Below are 15253 nucleotides of genomic sequence, written 5' to 3' on the forward strand. Positions count from 1 at the left end.
GGACCTACATATTGCTCACTCAGCAAAATGAATACTACTAATCCTCAGTATAAGTCATTAGACTTCATCCTCTGGGGAACATGAATGGCTGAACAACTTGCTGAGATTTCTCGGTCTGGGACATTTATTCTGTCATCAGGGCTATAAAAACATCCAGATATTGATGCAAAGCCACATCTATTGTAAAACTACTGACATCTACTGTACTTTTAGATTACAATGCTGCAGGTTGAGGAGAGGTCGAGGCATCGTCTGCAGAACAGGGCAAGAACAGCAAGGGGCTGGAAATAACATCACCATCAATGTAAAGGAGAAGCGCAGGACTCCTACTGGAGGAAAGCTGAGTTTACTCAACTTTCTGAAGGCTACTTTAGACCGTACAGTTTTTAGACATGTCAAATAACCTTGTTCAAAAGTGCCACTCGGAAAGCAACAAAACCCCCTCCTAACGCCTTTGTTTCCAGGCGCAGGCAGTGGCAGTGCCACCAGTAGCTGCATGTGACTGTGAGATTGGTGATTTGTCCAGGAGCCCCATGCCAGGTATGAATCACTGCAAGGGGCCGCTGCCCTGTCACAGCAGCTACAGATCAATGATAATTACCACCTTGACATGAGTACGCTTATTACTGAACAGGATCAGGGACAGGGGCCTGAGCTGCGGTGGCCGTAGGGCCCGATCGATAGTCTAGGAATAATGGCTCTCTGGGGCCCTAGATTGGACTTTGCCACTAAACAAGCCATTACAGCCGCACGCATGACAGCTTAGGTCTAGATATGCATCCTAACTCTCCTTCTCCTGGAGGCTCCTCTCCTAGAGCCTGCCTCAATATGGCTCCCACATGCCTCAGTACTCAATCTTGTCATGGACTGTTATGGGCAGGCGAGACACATGCCTCTGGCTTTGAGACGCGTTAACCAGAAGTGAGTGATTAGGGGAAGCATGCTGCTACAACACAATGTGCTCCTGTGGAACATGCTGGAGAAAAGGGGCCTTGCAATGTGACCCAATGATTGCCACTCAGCCTAGAGATCAAATACAGCTGCACCAGTGTGTGTGTGTGTGTGTGTGTGTGTGTGTGTGTGTGACACAAACAAAACACACACAAAAGCAGGCACATCAACGCGTATAAGCGATGCTGATCCGTCTGTGGCAGCCCTCATCGTCTTTTCTCTTTGATTTTTACCATTTCCCTCCTCCAGATCCCTTGTTTTTTTCCCCTCTCCTGTTTTAATCCGGTCATACCTGTAATCGGGCTCTGCGACAGGAAACTTCAGAGAATCAATTAGTCCTCGCCTCATCCGGGAGCCAAGACGATTCCTCTCGACTTGAGCCGCAAACTCCTTCTATCAGGAGTCATTCTGCCTGCCTAACACCCAGACTCCTCTCTCCTGAGCCTGGATAGGTTTGACTCTAAGCCTCTAAAACGTTGACAACCCAAAGCGCCTTTCTCTCAGCAAGCCCTAACCGCCTGCCTCGCCCTGGCCCCTTCTCCTCTTTCTAACCACCGATTCTGCTAAATAAAGACGGATTGGTTTTTTCCCCCCACAGCACACGACTGTGATAATGATGCAGCATCATGCCACTTTGTCCACAATTAAATAAACAGTCTCTTTGAAAAGGCTTCTACCTGCATGTACAGTAGAGCTGAGGCTCGATAAGTGTGGCTAGAAGCAGCGATGCCGCTGACTCCAGGTCTGCCTTTGTCTTGGGGAAGTTGGACGGGGAAGCGCGGTGTCGTTCTGAACGCCACCACACGGCACGAAGGGAAAATCCAACCTGGGACCCTCTGCTGGCTGCGGCTGCAGGTCCCTGAGTGAAGCCTGGAACAAACAGAACATTGAGGGGTCAGATTTAATCCCCCGCCTCTGTCTTTTGTATTCAGATTAAAGACTAAGGAGGATTTGCAGGAGCTTGAAGTCTCTTGTTAAAAGACTGTGTTCTCCACTTAACCTGCAATTTACCTGTCACTTAAGCCCGCTGCAGCGATCATCCACACCCCTGGCAGTGAAAGACGCTGTTATTTTTCTGCTGCTTCGCTCCAACAAGAAAGCCTTCGTGTTCATTCGAGCCACTGGAAGTGGCATAATGAATTCCCTGACAGATGCTGATTAAAGCCCTGGCATGTTTGATACTTAAAACTTTGGACATACTCGAGGTACCGTAGTGCACAAACTCACATGCACTGCTTCTGATAAAACAGAAATCACCTCCTGACCAGAGGGGTTCTGTGTGTGTGTACTCTCTGGAGTAGCATTAAGGAGGTGCCTGCAGGACACGCACACCAAACACACGCCGGGCTCCTCATCGTGGTTTTTCTTGCCGACCCTCCTCATCTATTCTCCTCAAAGATCCCGCCGTCGCAACCTGACCTTTTTCCCTTCCATAACCCTCTCAAAGAGACCGAGGGTGATACATCTACGCCCCGACCAAGGCGGGGGAATGAGCCAAACTGTGGCCATCCATTTCATCCTCTCCTGCGAGGGGTCTGGGCCGCCGCTGGACGGCCACAGCGGCCCTGTAAATCTTCCTCCAGAACGGAACTTACCGGGCCCACAACAGCCGTAAAGTGGACCATTCGTTTTTACAGCACAGCCAAAAGGAGTAATGGGAGTGATGCCGAGACATTATCAGTCACTCACTGGCTGCCAAAGCTCCGTGAGCCACTCCTGCCTCTCTTTTAAAGAGAAAAAAGCATGTGCAGATGCCCAGCAAACAACCGCGCAGCTCTTGATGGAGCTTTACACGAGTCTTTGATATGTCCCTTAATCTCCACTAAACTACCCCACTGGTTTTAACACCCTTACGCATTAGCCTATGTCTTATAACTTAAGAGTTTATCGTTATGCGCTAAATTTAGACGTCCTTTCCTAAGACGTAAGGCAGCTGGGAGGCAGCGTGCAAAATTATAAACCTTCCAAAACACAACAAAGGGAGCGAACCCGGCCATTGTTTCAGGAGTTAGCTCTGCGATCTGCGATATCAGATTCAAACAGTTCTCAGGGAACCTCATGTGGATGGAGACGGAGATGTTTCGCTCGTTCGCCTGGACGCTCACGTCTAAACTCGTCCAGTAATCGGAAAGTGAAAAACGGGCCCAAGAAACAAAAGTCACTCATCTGCTTTTTGTCTTTATCTTGTGTGAAGGAGGATCTGTATTTTTAGAACAGTTCCCAGCCGCTTTCTACTGTTCCTCTGCCTTTTCCCCCTGTTTCATCCAAGCTCATTCCCTCCAGTCCCCTGGAGAGGTGCCGTCTTTATTCTGGAGCAGTCCACCTGTCCACCTGCACATCACACCCGCTCCCAGTGGGCTTCTGGGTTAAATTCCAAACTTAAAACCCATTACTGAGCTATCAGCCCACTCATAATGCTGTCTAACGACCTCATTTCCCTAAGTGTCAGGCCAGTCAGTCACTAAAGGGCCTGTCAGCTGCGCCGCCCATGTCCGAGGGCCCCAGCCGTCCTGAAGCATCACTGCTGCTGCCGCCGCCGCCTGCACCTCATCTCAGCCTGCCCTCGTCAAAAACAGGATAGAACGCTCAATCTGTGAAAATATGTCAAGGCAAAGTGACTGGGGACACAGGGGGTAAGAGACTTTGGAATGAAAGTGGCGGGTATTTCATTTACCATATCCACCCTATTAGTCAGAGCGGCACAGTCAATCAGAGGCCTATTTGGATTCAAGGGGAGTCGAGGGGGAGGGAATTGGGAACATGGCAAAATGGCTGACGGTCACGGCGTGGCTATTCCAGCTCATCCGAAATCAGTTGGTGTGTATAAAATGGATTATTACCTTACGGATCCACAACGTCACCACCTGTCCTTGTTAAACGGGGAGGACACACTGAGCATGTGCTCCGAAGAAAGTGACGAGAGAGGCAAGGTTGAGCTGAAGAGGTCACGTGTGTGTGTGTGTGTGTGTGTGTGTGTGTGTGTGTGTGTGTGTGTGTGTGTGTGTGTGTGTGTGTGTGTGTGTGTGTGTGTGTGTGTGTCTGTGTGTGTGTGTGTGTGTGTGTGTGTGTGTGTTTGTCTGCTCACTGTCTCCTGCCCAGGTCTCCCAACGAACCTTTCTGTGAAATAATTTGGTAAATATGGAAAGGGGCCCCAAGGCCACACAGGCCCAGTCGCTCTTTAGCAGTGGATAATTGACTCCTTCTCCTCCTTGATAATTCATTGCTTGCATATGCCAGCTAATACATCAGCTGAAAACTGGCCAGGCCTTCATGTCCCCCGACACACACACACACACACACACACACACACACACACACACACCACCCAGAGGAACGAGCGACTGTGGACGGACTGGGCATATAAAATGGGGATGACAAATGGGAGCACTTCCAGATCTATGAATGAATTATGTCTTCTAAATACCTTGAGCAGAGGCAACTGTCAGCCGGCGTCTATACTAATCTGGGACAAAATATGACCAGCTCCGCATTAAAATGGAGGGAGCAGGGCTGGTAGAGAATGAGCCGAGGAACGAACGCACAATCGGGCCAATAAAATGTGGTGTCTGATTCAGCTTTAGTGGACATTTGCACATTTATCATGCGATGGAAATGTCCTCCCCCTTTTGTCGTTTTAATGCAACCGCTTCCATTGAAATAGATCAGGATTATTTCAGCAGGACAGAGATATCATTTGTTTTACAGTAGCCGAGTCAGCACTCACAGCAGTTGTTAGGAATTAGACTGAGCCGTTGTTTGGAGGGACACTGCAAAACTGGAAAGAAGGATAAAATTAGCACTTCATTTGAAGAGGTGAGATATTAAGCGCTGGTTCCACCTGAACGGAAATGTGTATGAAACACATGGGTCACTCACCTGGTGATGATTCTGTTCACAAGGGAGGTCAAAGACACTGTAACCTTGCTATTGTTCTAGTGTCTATTTAGCTGGGAGTGTGGTGTATTACCTTTGGGAAATGTGCGTGTGAGGAGGCGGTTCACGGACCGACCGGCGACGGTTCAGAGCCGCAGGACGAACACTGCATCCCACCGAAACCCAGCGAGCTGCAGGGACGAGGACGAGGCCCCCATGATGCATTCAAGGCCCATGTCCTCTGACAGAGAGGACAGAACACTACCATCATAATGGAATACTACACATCATATAATTTCCAACAGTTATTTTATCCTATTAATATTTCATTATTTCACTTGAAGTCATTTAAGAATTTTACATTTTAATTCACATTATGGTCATGTACATAGAAGTATAAGAATAAAACGTATTTGACGAATGTATGTAATGTGGATCATTAAATGATTCACACTTTTTAAAGTTTCATTTAGGTTTTTACCTTTAGTCCATGACACACAACCTTCTCCAGTGAGCTCCAATCATTCTAAACCAAGGACCCCCTGGCTTCAATTAAGGCAGTGTTAAAAAAATAATAGTCGGCGCATCCACAGCACATAGTGTGGCTGTTTTCTTGAGCCCCAAGTTGTCTTTACAAGGCAGAATATGAAACATGCTTTTAAGTTACTACTTCCTCATTTTTTGAAATATTTTAATTGCATTACATTTAATATAATAAAACCAAACCCCAAATAAAACAAAGTTCTCCAGGCACCTAATTCAGGCACACAGTGTGAAAGGAGATACTGCCCCCTAGTGCTCAAATACAAGATTGAAGACTCTTAAATGAGTCCAAATAAAATTAAATAGAGATAAAAACAGTCAGATATTGATTTTTATTCAGGTTAATAAAATAAAATATAATACAAATATGATTAATCATCAAGATTTATGACTGCTGGATTCATAAAGTGGCCACATTAAAACATCAAAACGACCATAAACGGCTGCAGCCTGATGATTCTGTGGTTGGATCAAATAATAAAACCAATGATCATTTATTGAAGCATAGCTCCAATCGTGGCACGCACACTAAACAAGTTCCTGTTTCTAAGGGCAGCGATGTGCATCAGCCTAGACTCCGCTGCAGCCTTTTGTGAATCATTCAGCTTTCACTGACTCCTACGTGATTGTGAGTCTTACCATCAACATTATCATAATTACGAATCATTACTTTAATGAGTGGGTTGGCATCAAATAAAGATTGATGTGCAAATTACAGCTATTACATGTCTTTAGCAATTATTAAAGCCTGTTTTTGCAGACAGTAATATTTGGAGAATCAGACAATAATTAATGTGAAGAGTGTCACAATGATGTGGCTTCAATATGCTGAAAGAGATTCAAGAGATAATGACATCTTTAGCAGGAATATAAGAGACGAGACACAATCTCTTTCCTGTACATGTTTTGTAAATGCATTTTGTTCTGGCATCACTCAGACCAATGTGACTTTTTTCCTTTTATGACAAATTGAATTCATGTTTCCAAGACATTTCCTTTTCTGAGTGCAGACACCTTTTTACAAGGCTTAATTTGGTGAACTAACACACTACGCTGACAAAAATGGCAGGTGTTATCTTTTGGGTCGGTGAGGTTGAGGTGAGAACAGATCGTCTGCGTGGTTCTTGTTGTGAATAGTGAGTTTCATGATGTCAGAGCACAAAACCAGCATAAAGAAATACTGCCAACAAAAACTAATGGCCCATAGCATTATTCTAATATTACTGAAAGGTAGACTCTGCGGTGGTTTCACACGTTTGTGGGTTCTGATGTGTCCCCAAAAAACAAGAGTTTGTGCTGATGACATGTGACTCAGTTTCTTGCAGCAGCAACTAAAAGAGAGCAACTATTGAGATGGATAATGATGTGAGAAGGTCCATAAACACAGCTGCAGCACAACTGGACGCTGTTTATCATCCACCTCAGCTGATTTTACACAGGATGTCCATTGTGTGTAAATACTGTTTTTTATTAAACAATGTCGTACAAAGGTGCCACTGTTATTATGGACTATATAATACTGCACAGTATGCTGTATTATTGTATTGGACTGTTTGTATCAGCTGTTAATCATTAAGTGGTTTTATAGACAACATGGGAGTAAATAATCCAATGGCAAAGCGGCATGGACATAGAGGAACATTGCCAGTGCAGGGATGGGTTTGCTATAGTGACCTGCACAGAGCTGAAGGCAGCCGTGCACTAAATGAACCTGACGGTGCCGTCCTTCAGAACAACGTGACCTCGTTACCAGTTTGGCTGAATATTTTCAGGTTGCTAAGACATCGTCTTTGCTACAAAAACACTAGCAGTCACAGTTGTGAGTCACTGGATAGCTACAGACACCCACGCCGTCTGTCCGCAGCCATTCACGGGGACGATCCACACACAGACCCAGCGCGGTGACGGGGAGAGGCTCTTATCTCCTCAGCGGCCGCGCCGCGGGCCGGGATCACGCCGCGTCCTGCTGTGTTTGTGGACGGCGGATGTGTGATGCAGAGTAAACAGCGATGCTGCGTTTGTGAGCAGCTGTTGGGTCACACGCCAAGCGATGGGCAGCGTGACCAGGAGGAGCTGTTTGCACTGACACTGCTGGCTTCTCAGATAACCAGTTACAGGAGCTCTCGTCTATGTGAGCCGAGCGCCGTCGCATCATTAATATGGTTCAATTCATCAGAGCAAAAACACACCTTAAAACTTTATTTATAAATCCTATCAGCCTATGAACATCTGGAGCAGCTGTAATCACGGCACCACCACATATGACACATACATTGAGGGTAAAACACCTGTTACACACAGATACAAGCAATGAGGATAACAACAGCTCTGTCAAAGTGTTTGAAAAACTGTGGCTGAGATTCAGCAGCTTCGCTCGGGAACAGCTTTTATGATTCACAAAAGCTTGGACAGACACTCGTCACTGTATTACTGTAGGTGACGAGCACTAACAACAGTCGATCCATGGGACACAAATGCAGGATAATCTGCCCCAAAAGGACGTTTAACACGACAAGAACCCACACAGGCACTTATAGTCGTTGCTCTGTTCTTATATACATCATCATATATACAGAAGCTACTGACTTTGGCACATCCCGTCAGGCTGTGACCGAACGATGAGCCAGGCTGCAGGAGACGCCCCAGGCTACGTGGAGGAGGAGCTGTAAACAGGCAGCATCTGTGTGAACGCCTCCCCGTTGCTGTCAGAGGTCACGGCGGGGTCATCGCCTTTGTCAGGCGGCTCTGGAGCCGGCTGCTCGCAGCCCCTGTGGCTGCAGCTGGACTTCTGGGAGGAGCTGGGGGAGTTGGTGGGGCTGAGCTGGACGGCCGTGGTGTCCTGCAGCGTGTGCTCGCTGGTCTCCATCTCAAACGCCGCCGTCCCCATCCGCATCAGCCCCCACTTCTCACCCGCCTTGGCCTCGCGGGGCAGGTGGGCCGGGGGCCTCCTGCTGACCACGCAGCAAGCCGTGAAGAAAGCCAGGGCCACCAACAGGAGCAGGGGTCCGATGACGATGGGCGGGTTCCCGGCGGGCATGAAGGTGCCGAAGGCGAAGGCCCCCACCAGCGTGATGTTGACGCCAGCCAGCAGGATGCACAGGCCACAGGCGCAGCACAGGGCGGGAGAAGGCAGGCTCTGGCGCCGCGGGGCGCGCTGCACCGGGGCCGGGGCCCGCGAGCATCTCTCCGCCAGCACCATGTCTCACTGGAAGCCTGGCGAGACACGGAGAGGCTGGAGATCAGGTGATCGAATGCTCACTGAAGTCAAGTTTTTAAAGCAAGGCAAATATTTGATTTAAGTCATTTACAAAGTTTCAGCTACTGTAAACTTACACTTTTATTAAACGCACCTTAACTAAAGGCATTAGCATTCTCCACATGCATACTGACGCATTGAGTCACATTAAAAGGACTTGATCAACTCTGTCACCCACCTCAGACCAGATGCTCAGTCCAGCTCGGTGTTTTGTCCTTGTTCTGCGATGCGCCCCTCATGATGTGCAGCGGCGGAGCTGGTGGAGCTCTCCTCCTCCGCAGGTGGGTGAACTGCGCCGCGCCGACCACACGCAGCTCGTTATAATGTGGAAGGAGCCGCTGGGGGGCGCTGTAGAGCTCGGAAACAATCAGTCTAATCAAACTGGGCCTATCAACAGCTTCTACTGCATAGAGTACATATCTAAAAAAACACAATACATTAAGCAGTACGGACGCACATATTCACCAAAATAAAGTAAGTAAAGTATTAATTTAAACCTAAGATTTACATTTTATTACCTGAGCCTTGATCCTAAAAGCTTTGTTGGTGTGCAGCCTGAAGCTCTACAGGCGTCTCCTGCGTCTTGTTTTTAAGGGGTAGTCAGCATGGACACAGCCTTTGTCAGAATGATGCTATCTCACATCAGTGTGTGGGCAGGTTAATCACGCCCTCTTCCTGCCTCTCCTCCATCCTCTCAGCCTCCGGTGTGACTATCACTAAATCACTGAATGAAAGCTTTACAATCACACCACGGTTGGTTATTAAGTCTGAACCCGATCTGGAATTACAGCAATACATAAAGCACCCAGAAAAAAACAAAACATGAAGTCCATATAAAGGATGTTTTATTGAGATCACAGCATTCCAGTGAAAATATGCTCTACAAGAGCTTCGTCAGTGGGGCTGCATAATTGCATATCAATTACTGTATCTCATTTGATGCCATTACAAGCTGACGAGAGTGAGAGAGCTTTAACTTAGCAAATGGTTGTTTCCTCATGTGTGTATTCACTCTGAGCAATCTCTGTCAATTCCCACTAGCCTACGAAGGCCCTTAGTTGCTATAGGGATTTCGGTGTCCATGGCAACAGTGTGAAATCAAGGGACATGCCATTTCGTGGGCAACACATAAAGTTAACACAGTTAGGGGGGGAGGGAGCATTACACCATTCCCATTTTCATCAATGACTGAAGGGAAATGTGAAGTATTGCCTACGAAAGGGCTCAGAAGCAGAAAATAAACAACAGCAACTTGATGGAGCAAAGTCTTTGTGTAGGAAATCCATCATTCTGTGCTCAGGCACACTCGCAGAACCAAAAACACAAAATACAAACAGTAGAAAAAATAAATCCCTTCAAACCAAATATAAAATCCTCCACCTCACTTTTACACCACACTACATTACTCACAATGCCCCACTGTAGGCTCATTCAGTACAATATGTAAAACTAAGTTTAGGTTATTCATCACTGAAAACCCAAAAAGATACTGTATCATTTCAATAAGACAAATAAACACTAAGACAATGTTTTTGGGATGGTGTTGCAGCTGTAAAGTACAAAAATCTGAGACGATTTGGTGCAAAATCTAAAAAAATAAAAAAAAGAGCATGAGGTAAAAAGAAAAATCTTAAAAAGACAATGTTGTTTTAGGCGTCAGGCTCATGTCGGACCAAACTGCTGGTGTGCAGGACAACACCATACTGGGTTAACTCACGTATTCTAAAGTACATCAGTGCTACAGGTAGCTAGTGTGGCTATTAAAAAAATACTAGAAGAGAACTTAATATAACTTAAACATGTAGGTAAAATAAAGAATTTCTTAAAAACATCAAGTCCATTATTTATCATTTCAACCACATACATCCACACACAACAATTACATGCTTCAAAAATAAAGAACATCTCATCCCTTTTCTCCACTGAGCAATAATTAGCAGAATTTAAATAAAAACAATTGGACAACATTTAAAATAAAATGTATTAAAAAATATAACTGTATTAAGACAGTACAAGTGTTGGGGGGGTCTATGTTCTGACTGTAAACTGCTGCCATAAAAAGCAGTATTAGTTTTGGGGTCATCATAAATAAATAGTTTATAATTCAAACAGGGTTAAAAAAAAGTCCTTGACAATTTCTCAGGAGTTTCAACAATGTTTTCAATTAATAAGTGGTAGAGAAAGATTAACTGTCCCCTGGTGCTCAGACTCTCTAGGTGGTAAGATTACTGACCATAGGGAAGAGCTTTAACACCAGGACCAGTCAGTCCCGTCTGATACTGTGTGGATTGAGGCTTAAATCAGACAGAGGCCGTGACAAGAGACCTTGAACTGGCCCTTCAGGCTGCAAAGTCGTCTGAAGTGGGTGCGAAGTCCCTGGTGCGCAGCGCGTTGGACTGCGCCCGTCTGCGGGCCAGTCTAGAGTTGGAAGGAGGAGAAAGCCGCATGGAGCAAACTATGGCGCCAACGTCCTGCTGTTGCTCGTCGTGCTGAGATAGCTGCCGGTTAAAGGCAATGGCTTCTGCTGCAAACTGGGTCAGGTCTTTGGTGCTGCTGTTTCTAAAAACGAAGACGAGAAATGATTGAAAGAATGGCTTTTAACCAACTTATACAGTCCACGCAGTTCCAGAAAATGCCATAAATCTGCAGGCGGTCACACACACAAACACACCTCTGTAGAACATGAGGAGTTGGAAGACCTCTTTCAGGAGCATTCTGTGGAACAAAAATAAATACATTACAATAAAATCCCACCTTTAAAAGATTTTTTAGAAAATAAATCAGTTGTTCCAGTAGTGATGATGATGACACCCACCCCCTGCACCCAAGGATGCTTGAGGACCTGAGCAGCACTGAGGCGCAGGGTGGCATCTCGCACCAGCAGTTTGGATATGAGATCCTTGGCCCCATCTGTGATGTGAGCCCAGTCCTTGTCTGTAAACTCATACTTCCCCTGCTGGATGCTCTCAAACAGGTGACTCTGAGAGAATGCAAGTACACAAATCCTCTGACATAAAACAGCAGCAACATGCTCCACAAAAAAAGTGAAAATCTGAAAATGTTTGACTATGAAGTATCGGTAAATGTGTCACCATGACTAAACTAGATTCAGTGATTGTTGCCTTTCTTAAACCCGAGGACAATAACACACACGGACAGAAGAAACCTGCTCATACCTAAAACTGAATACATGAACTTGAATTAGATATGATGTAGTGAAGTAGTGAGCCCATAACTATGATTACTCTTGAACAACTGTTGCTGGTTATTTATAGCTGATATACCAGACAGGAAATGACTTTAGCATATGTAACCTTCTAAAAAGCTCCCAAGCAGTTATCTCTTTTCTGCTTTTCATTAATCTATACATTATTATAATCAAAGTATCATATTATTGTAAAAGACCAGATTAATTAGATTAGATTAATTTACTTCAGCGGATGTACAGTATGTATGCCATTGTAATCACAGCTCTGGTGCCAGACTGGTGACTAGGGAAGTAAACAAAGTAAAAAACAATCTAATGAACACTACAACAAAGGAATGCAGGGGCTGACAGGGTGCGAGTACCTGACAGGTTCTGCAGGTTTCCCCACGGTCCCAGCCACAGTCACTGCCGCAGTGACCTGTGAAAGGAGGGCTTCCACTGAGCAGGATGTAGAGGATGACTCCAAGACTCCAGAGGTCACAACGCTTGTCGTAGAAGGAGGCCTCATCTGTAAACACCTCTACCACCTCTGGAGCCATGTACTCAGCCGAGCCGCACTAAGAGAGGCCATTTAAATACACATGAACAGAAAATAACAACAAACACCTTTTACTATGGTTTTATTTGTGTGCCTGTGCTATTAAATAGTTACCGGTGTTGTGAGCTCTGGTGTAGTTATGGGTGTACAGGCACTGCTGAGCTTCACTCCACTTCCCAAGTCAAAATCACAGATCTTTACTGGTGACACCTGTGTAGGAGAATTAAACAATGTCTCATTAAGCTGTGATGGTCTATAGCTTCAAGAATAATGCCTTCAAAATGCTTCCTGTCAATGAATAGCCACTTACCCGATCTGTGTATTCACAGAGGATGTTCTCCAGCTTAAGGTCTCGATGGGCAATGCCTGCAGAGAATTACATTGTTACCAAGACAAAAAAGGGACTTTGTTAGGATGGTTAAAGGAACAACTTCCTACCTTTAGTGTGTAGAAAGTCCAGAGCTTGGGCAATATCCCGGACAACCTTACTGGCCTCCAACTCATCAAAATGCTTACGGTTTTGGATATGTGTAAGAATGGAGCCTGATGGAGGATAAGAGAATTACTGTACCCGAAGCAAAGTGAATTATGTTATTTAAAGTGCTGGTAAGTTATTTAAAATAGAAGCTGGACCATTTCTTTATACTTACCACCACGCAATTTTTCAAACACCAAGTAAAAGCAGGTGCTGTCTTCAAAGAACTGGATCAGTTCCAGTATATTGCTGAAACCAAATATATTAAATGACTTAGAATTGGGTCATTCTGCAACGTTTTCAAATTTGATTTGTTCAAGGTAATATGTACTCACTTGTTTCCTTGACACTGATAAAGCGTCTCCACTTCTCGAAACACTCTACTGCGACTGTGTCCCGCACTCTTTTCAATTATCTTCAATAACCAAAGCAAACAGCATATTCAGTTGCCTAAATATTAGGCAACTATTGGTCTACAAACAAACTATACTGAGTAAAGTGTGACCACAAAGTAAATATTTTCACTTACCTTTACAGCAAACTCCTGTCCATTCTGCAGGCTGATGCATCCTTGAACTTTAGCGTACGCTCCCTGACCAAGCACCTCATCCGTCAGCTTGTAGAGGTCTGAAAAAAGTCAACAAGAGTGTATGTCAGGTGTCTAACAGGTAGTTAATAACTTAATTGTTATATAATTAATTTTTATTTAGTTGGTTTTATATTTTACATAATTCAAGTACAAACCATCAAAGGTGCCAGTGAAGCTGTCTGTTGCTCTAGTTCGTTTCTTTTTCTTTCTTTTAGCTGCATCAGGAATGTTCACTGGCTGGCTTTTCTCGATCTCTGGAGGAGATCAAAGAAGAATCCATACGCAGGCCAAATACAGCACTTCGGATTATGGTGATACAGATGTTACAAGCACTATAGAGAATAATTCTATATTACCTGATAGGCCTGGGAATAAATGCTGTCTGTCCTCTGACACAACCCCATTCTCCTGAATTCCTCTACAGCTTTGCGCTGCTTGGCCCAAAGCCAGGGATTTCCCCTGTAACAGAAGGTGGTCACATGGGAGGAGAAAAGAGGGAGGAAATGTGCCAGAAACATCAGGTGCTGCAGCAGCAGAGAAGGCATGAGATAGAATACATAATTGTACCACTCTCTTTTCGGTGTTAAAGGTTTCAATTTTTGGTCATAAAACTACAGTACTATTAGAATCGTGTTATCTTCCTCTTTGTCAACTTGCAAAAAATGGTGTGATGTGAATTCAGGAACTAGAGGGACAAGCCTTAACACAGCCTGGACATTACCAGAAACATTTACACAACTAGGTATAGCACATGACTCATGGATGGCAATGAAACCTCTGCTTCACTGTGAATTAACTGACAGTTTCATTACAGTCAGGCCTATTTGGACCATAGGGTCACCTCCTACCTGGAGAGAGGGTTGGAAGGCTTGCAGTTCTGTCATCATGCTGTCTCTCACCATAACTGAAAATATCACAAAGGCAAAGTTAGCAAATTGCCTTTGCAGACACATGCACGTACAAAACAGTCTATAAAACCAATCAAAGCCACTAAACGACTATCTACCTCTGGTGCTGTCTTTTTACTTTATGCTTGCAGTTTTATATTGGATGTCCTTTTAATACAATAACGACCAATGACCCATGGACTTAATCAACGTTAAGTCGATGCTAGGTAATGCTATACTAGGCAATGCTACTGCAAAGCTGTGAAGGAAACCCAGGCAAATAGGTAGATACATTTAGTCACATTACAGTAGTCCTACGTAGCTGAACGTGATAACAGATTATCTTACTGCTGTGTCTTCCAAAGACAAGTAGTTACCTTTAGCAAAGAATAGCGAAACAACGCATTAAAAAATGTTACGGCAAAAATCTAGACACCGTTATGGAGAAGAGGAACACACAAAAAGCAGCGATCATTTCAAAACCTATAGTCAGCTGTTGTTAGCTCAGCTAGCTACATAGCTAGGGTCTACATTTAGCTCGCCACAACGACGTCGTACAACTCGTTAATCTATATTTCGATCAGTCAAGTAGCGTTAAACAACTAATGCAATAAAGTCTTCCAACCTTGGCGCTGTGTCCAAACCAGTTAGATCCCTTCTATCACAGCCTCTGACAGCTGATGTAAGCGTCCATCGCTAGCTGAAATCCATCACTCAGGGAAAGTGACGTACACGGCGGGAAAGCGCAGACAACAGACGTTTGCTCCACCCCCTGGTCCATAACTCTTTCTGTGATTGGTCAGCTGGTGGTATGCAGGGCGCGTGTACAGACGTGTCACTGTTACGTCACTCGATTGACCACCCACCACACCCCAGTAGATTTTTTTAAAAATTTTGCTTTATTTTAACTTTTATTTTAAAAGTTAAAAAAGC

The 15253-nt window shown here is 44.9% G+C and overlaps 2 protein-coding genes across 2 annotated transcripts; both read right to left on the minus strand.

Moving 5' to 3' along the window:
- Window positions 1-7539: 7539 nt before the first annotated feature.
- Window positions 7540-9127, minus strand: LOC114854049 (transmembrane protein 275-like). The gene is made up of 2 exons (XM_029148102.3): window positions 8802-9127; window positions 7540-8580 (listed from the first exon to the last, which is right to left on the minus strand). Exon 2 carries the CDS (start codon window positions 8564-8566, stop codon window positions 8015-8017), a length of 552 nt encoding a protein of 183 aa, XP_029003935.1. The 5' UTR covers window positions 8567-8580; window positions 8802-9127; the 3' UTR covers window positions 7540-8014.
- A 324-nt stretch (window positions 9128-9451) lies between these two features.
- mknk1 (MAPK interacting serine/threonine kinase 1) lies at window positions 9452-15084 on the minus strand. The gene is made up of 14 exons (XM_029148101.3): window positions 14946-15084; window positions 14282-14337; window positions 13790-13892; window positions 13589-13687; window positions 13374-13471; window positions 13180-13259; window positions 13020-13093; window positions 12808-12912; window positions 12680-12735; window positions 12484-12579; window positions 12194-12388; window positions 11439-11603; window positions 11295-11338; window positions 9452-11182 (listed from the first exon to the last, which is right to left on the minus strand). The coding sequence occupies exons 2-14, from the start codon at window positions 14333-14335 to the stop codon at window positions 10963-10965; spliced, it is 1389 nt and encodes a 462-aa protein (XP_029003934.1). The 5' UTR covers window positions 14336-14337; window positions 14946-15084; the 3' UTR covers window positions 9452-10962.
- Between the last annotated feature and the right edge of the window lie 169 nt (window positions 15085-15253).

Source organism: Betta splendens, chromosome 4, assembly GCF_900634795.4.
Source record: "Betta splendens chromosome 4, fBetSpl5.4, whole genome shotgun sequence".
In the NCBI taxonomy this organism is placed as follows: domain Eukaryota; kingdom Metazoa; phylum Chordata; class Actinopteri; order Anabantiformes; family Osphronemidae; genus Betta; species Betta splendens.

Bases quoted from the DNA above. Each gene is read 5' to 3' on its own strand.
- LOC114854049 (XM_029148102.3), bottom strand. From the start codon at position 8,566: ATGGTGCTGGCGGAGAGATGCTCGCGGGCCCCGGCCCCGGTGCAGCGC.
- mknk1 (XM_029148101.3), bottom strand. From the start codon at position 14,335: ATGGTGAGAGACAGCATGATGACAGAACTGCAAGCCTTCCAACCCTCT. The intron at 13,688-13,789 runs GTAATATAGAAT...GATCTCCTCCAG, and splicing joins TTTATTCCCAGGCCTATCAG to AGATCGAGAAAAGCCAGCCA. The intron at 11,183-11,294 runs GTGTGTTTGTGT...CTTCGTTTTTAG, and splicing joins ACTCCTCATGTTCTACAGAG to AAACAGCAGCACCAAAGACC.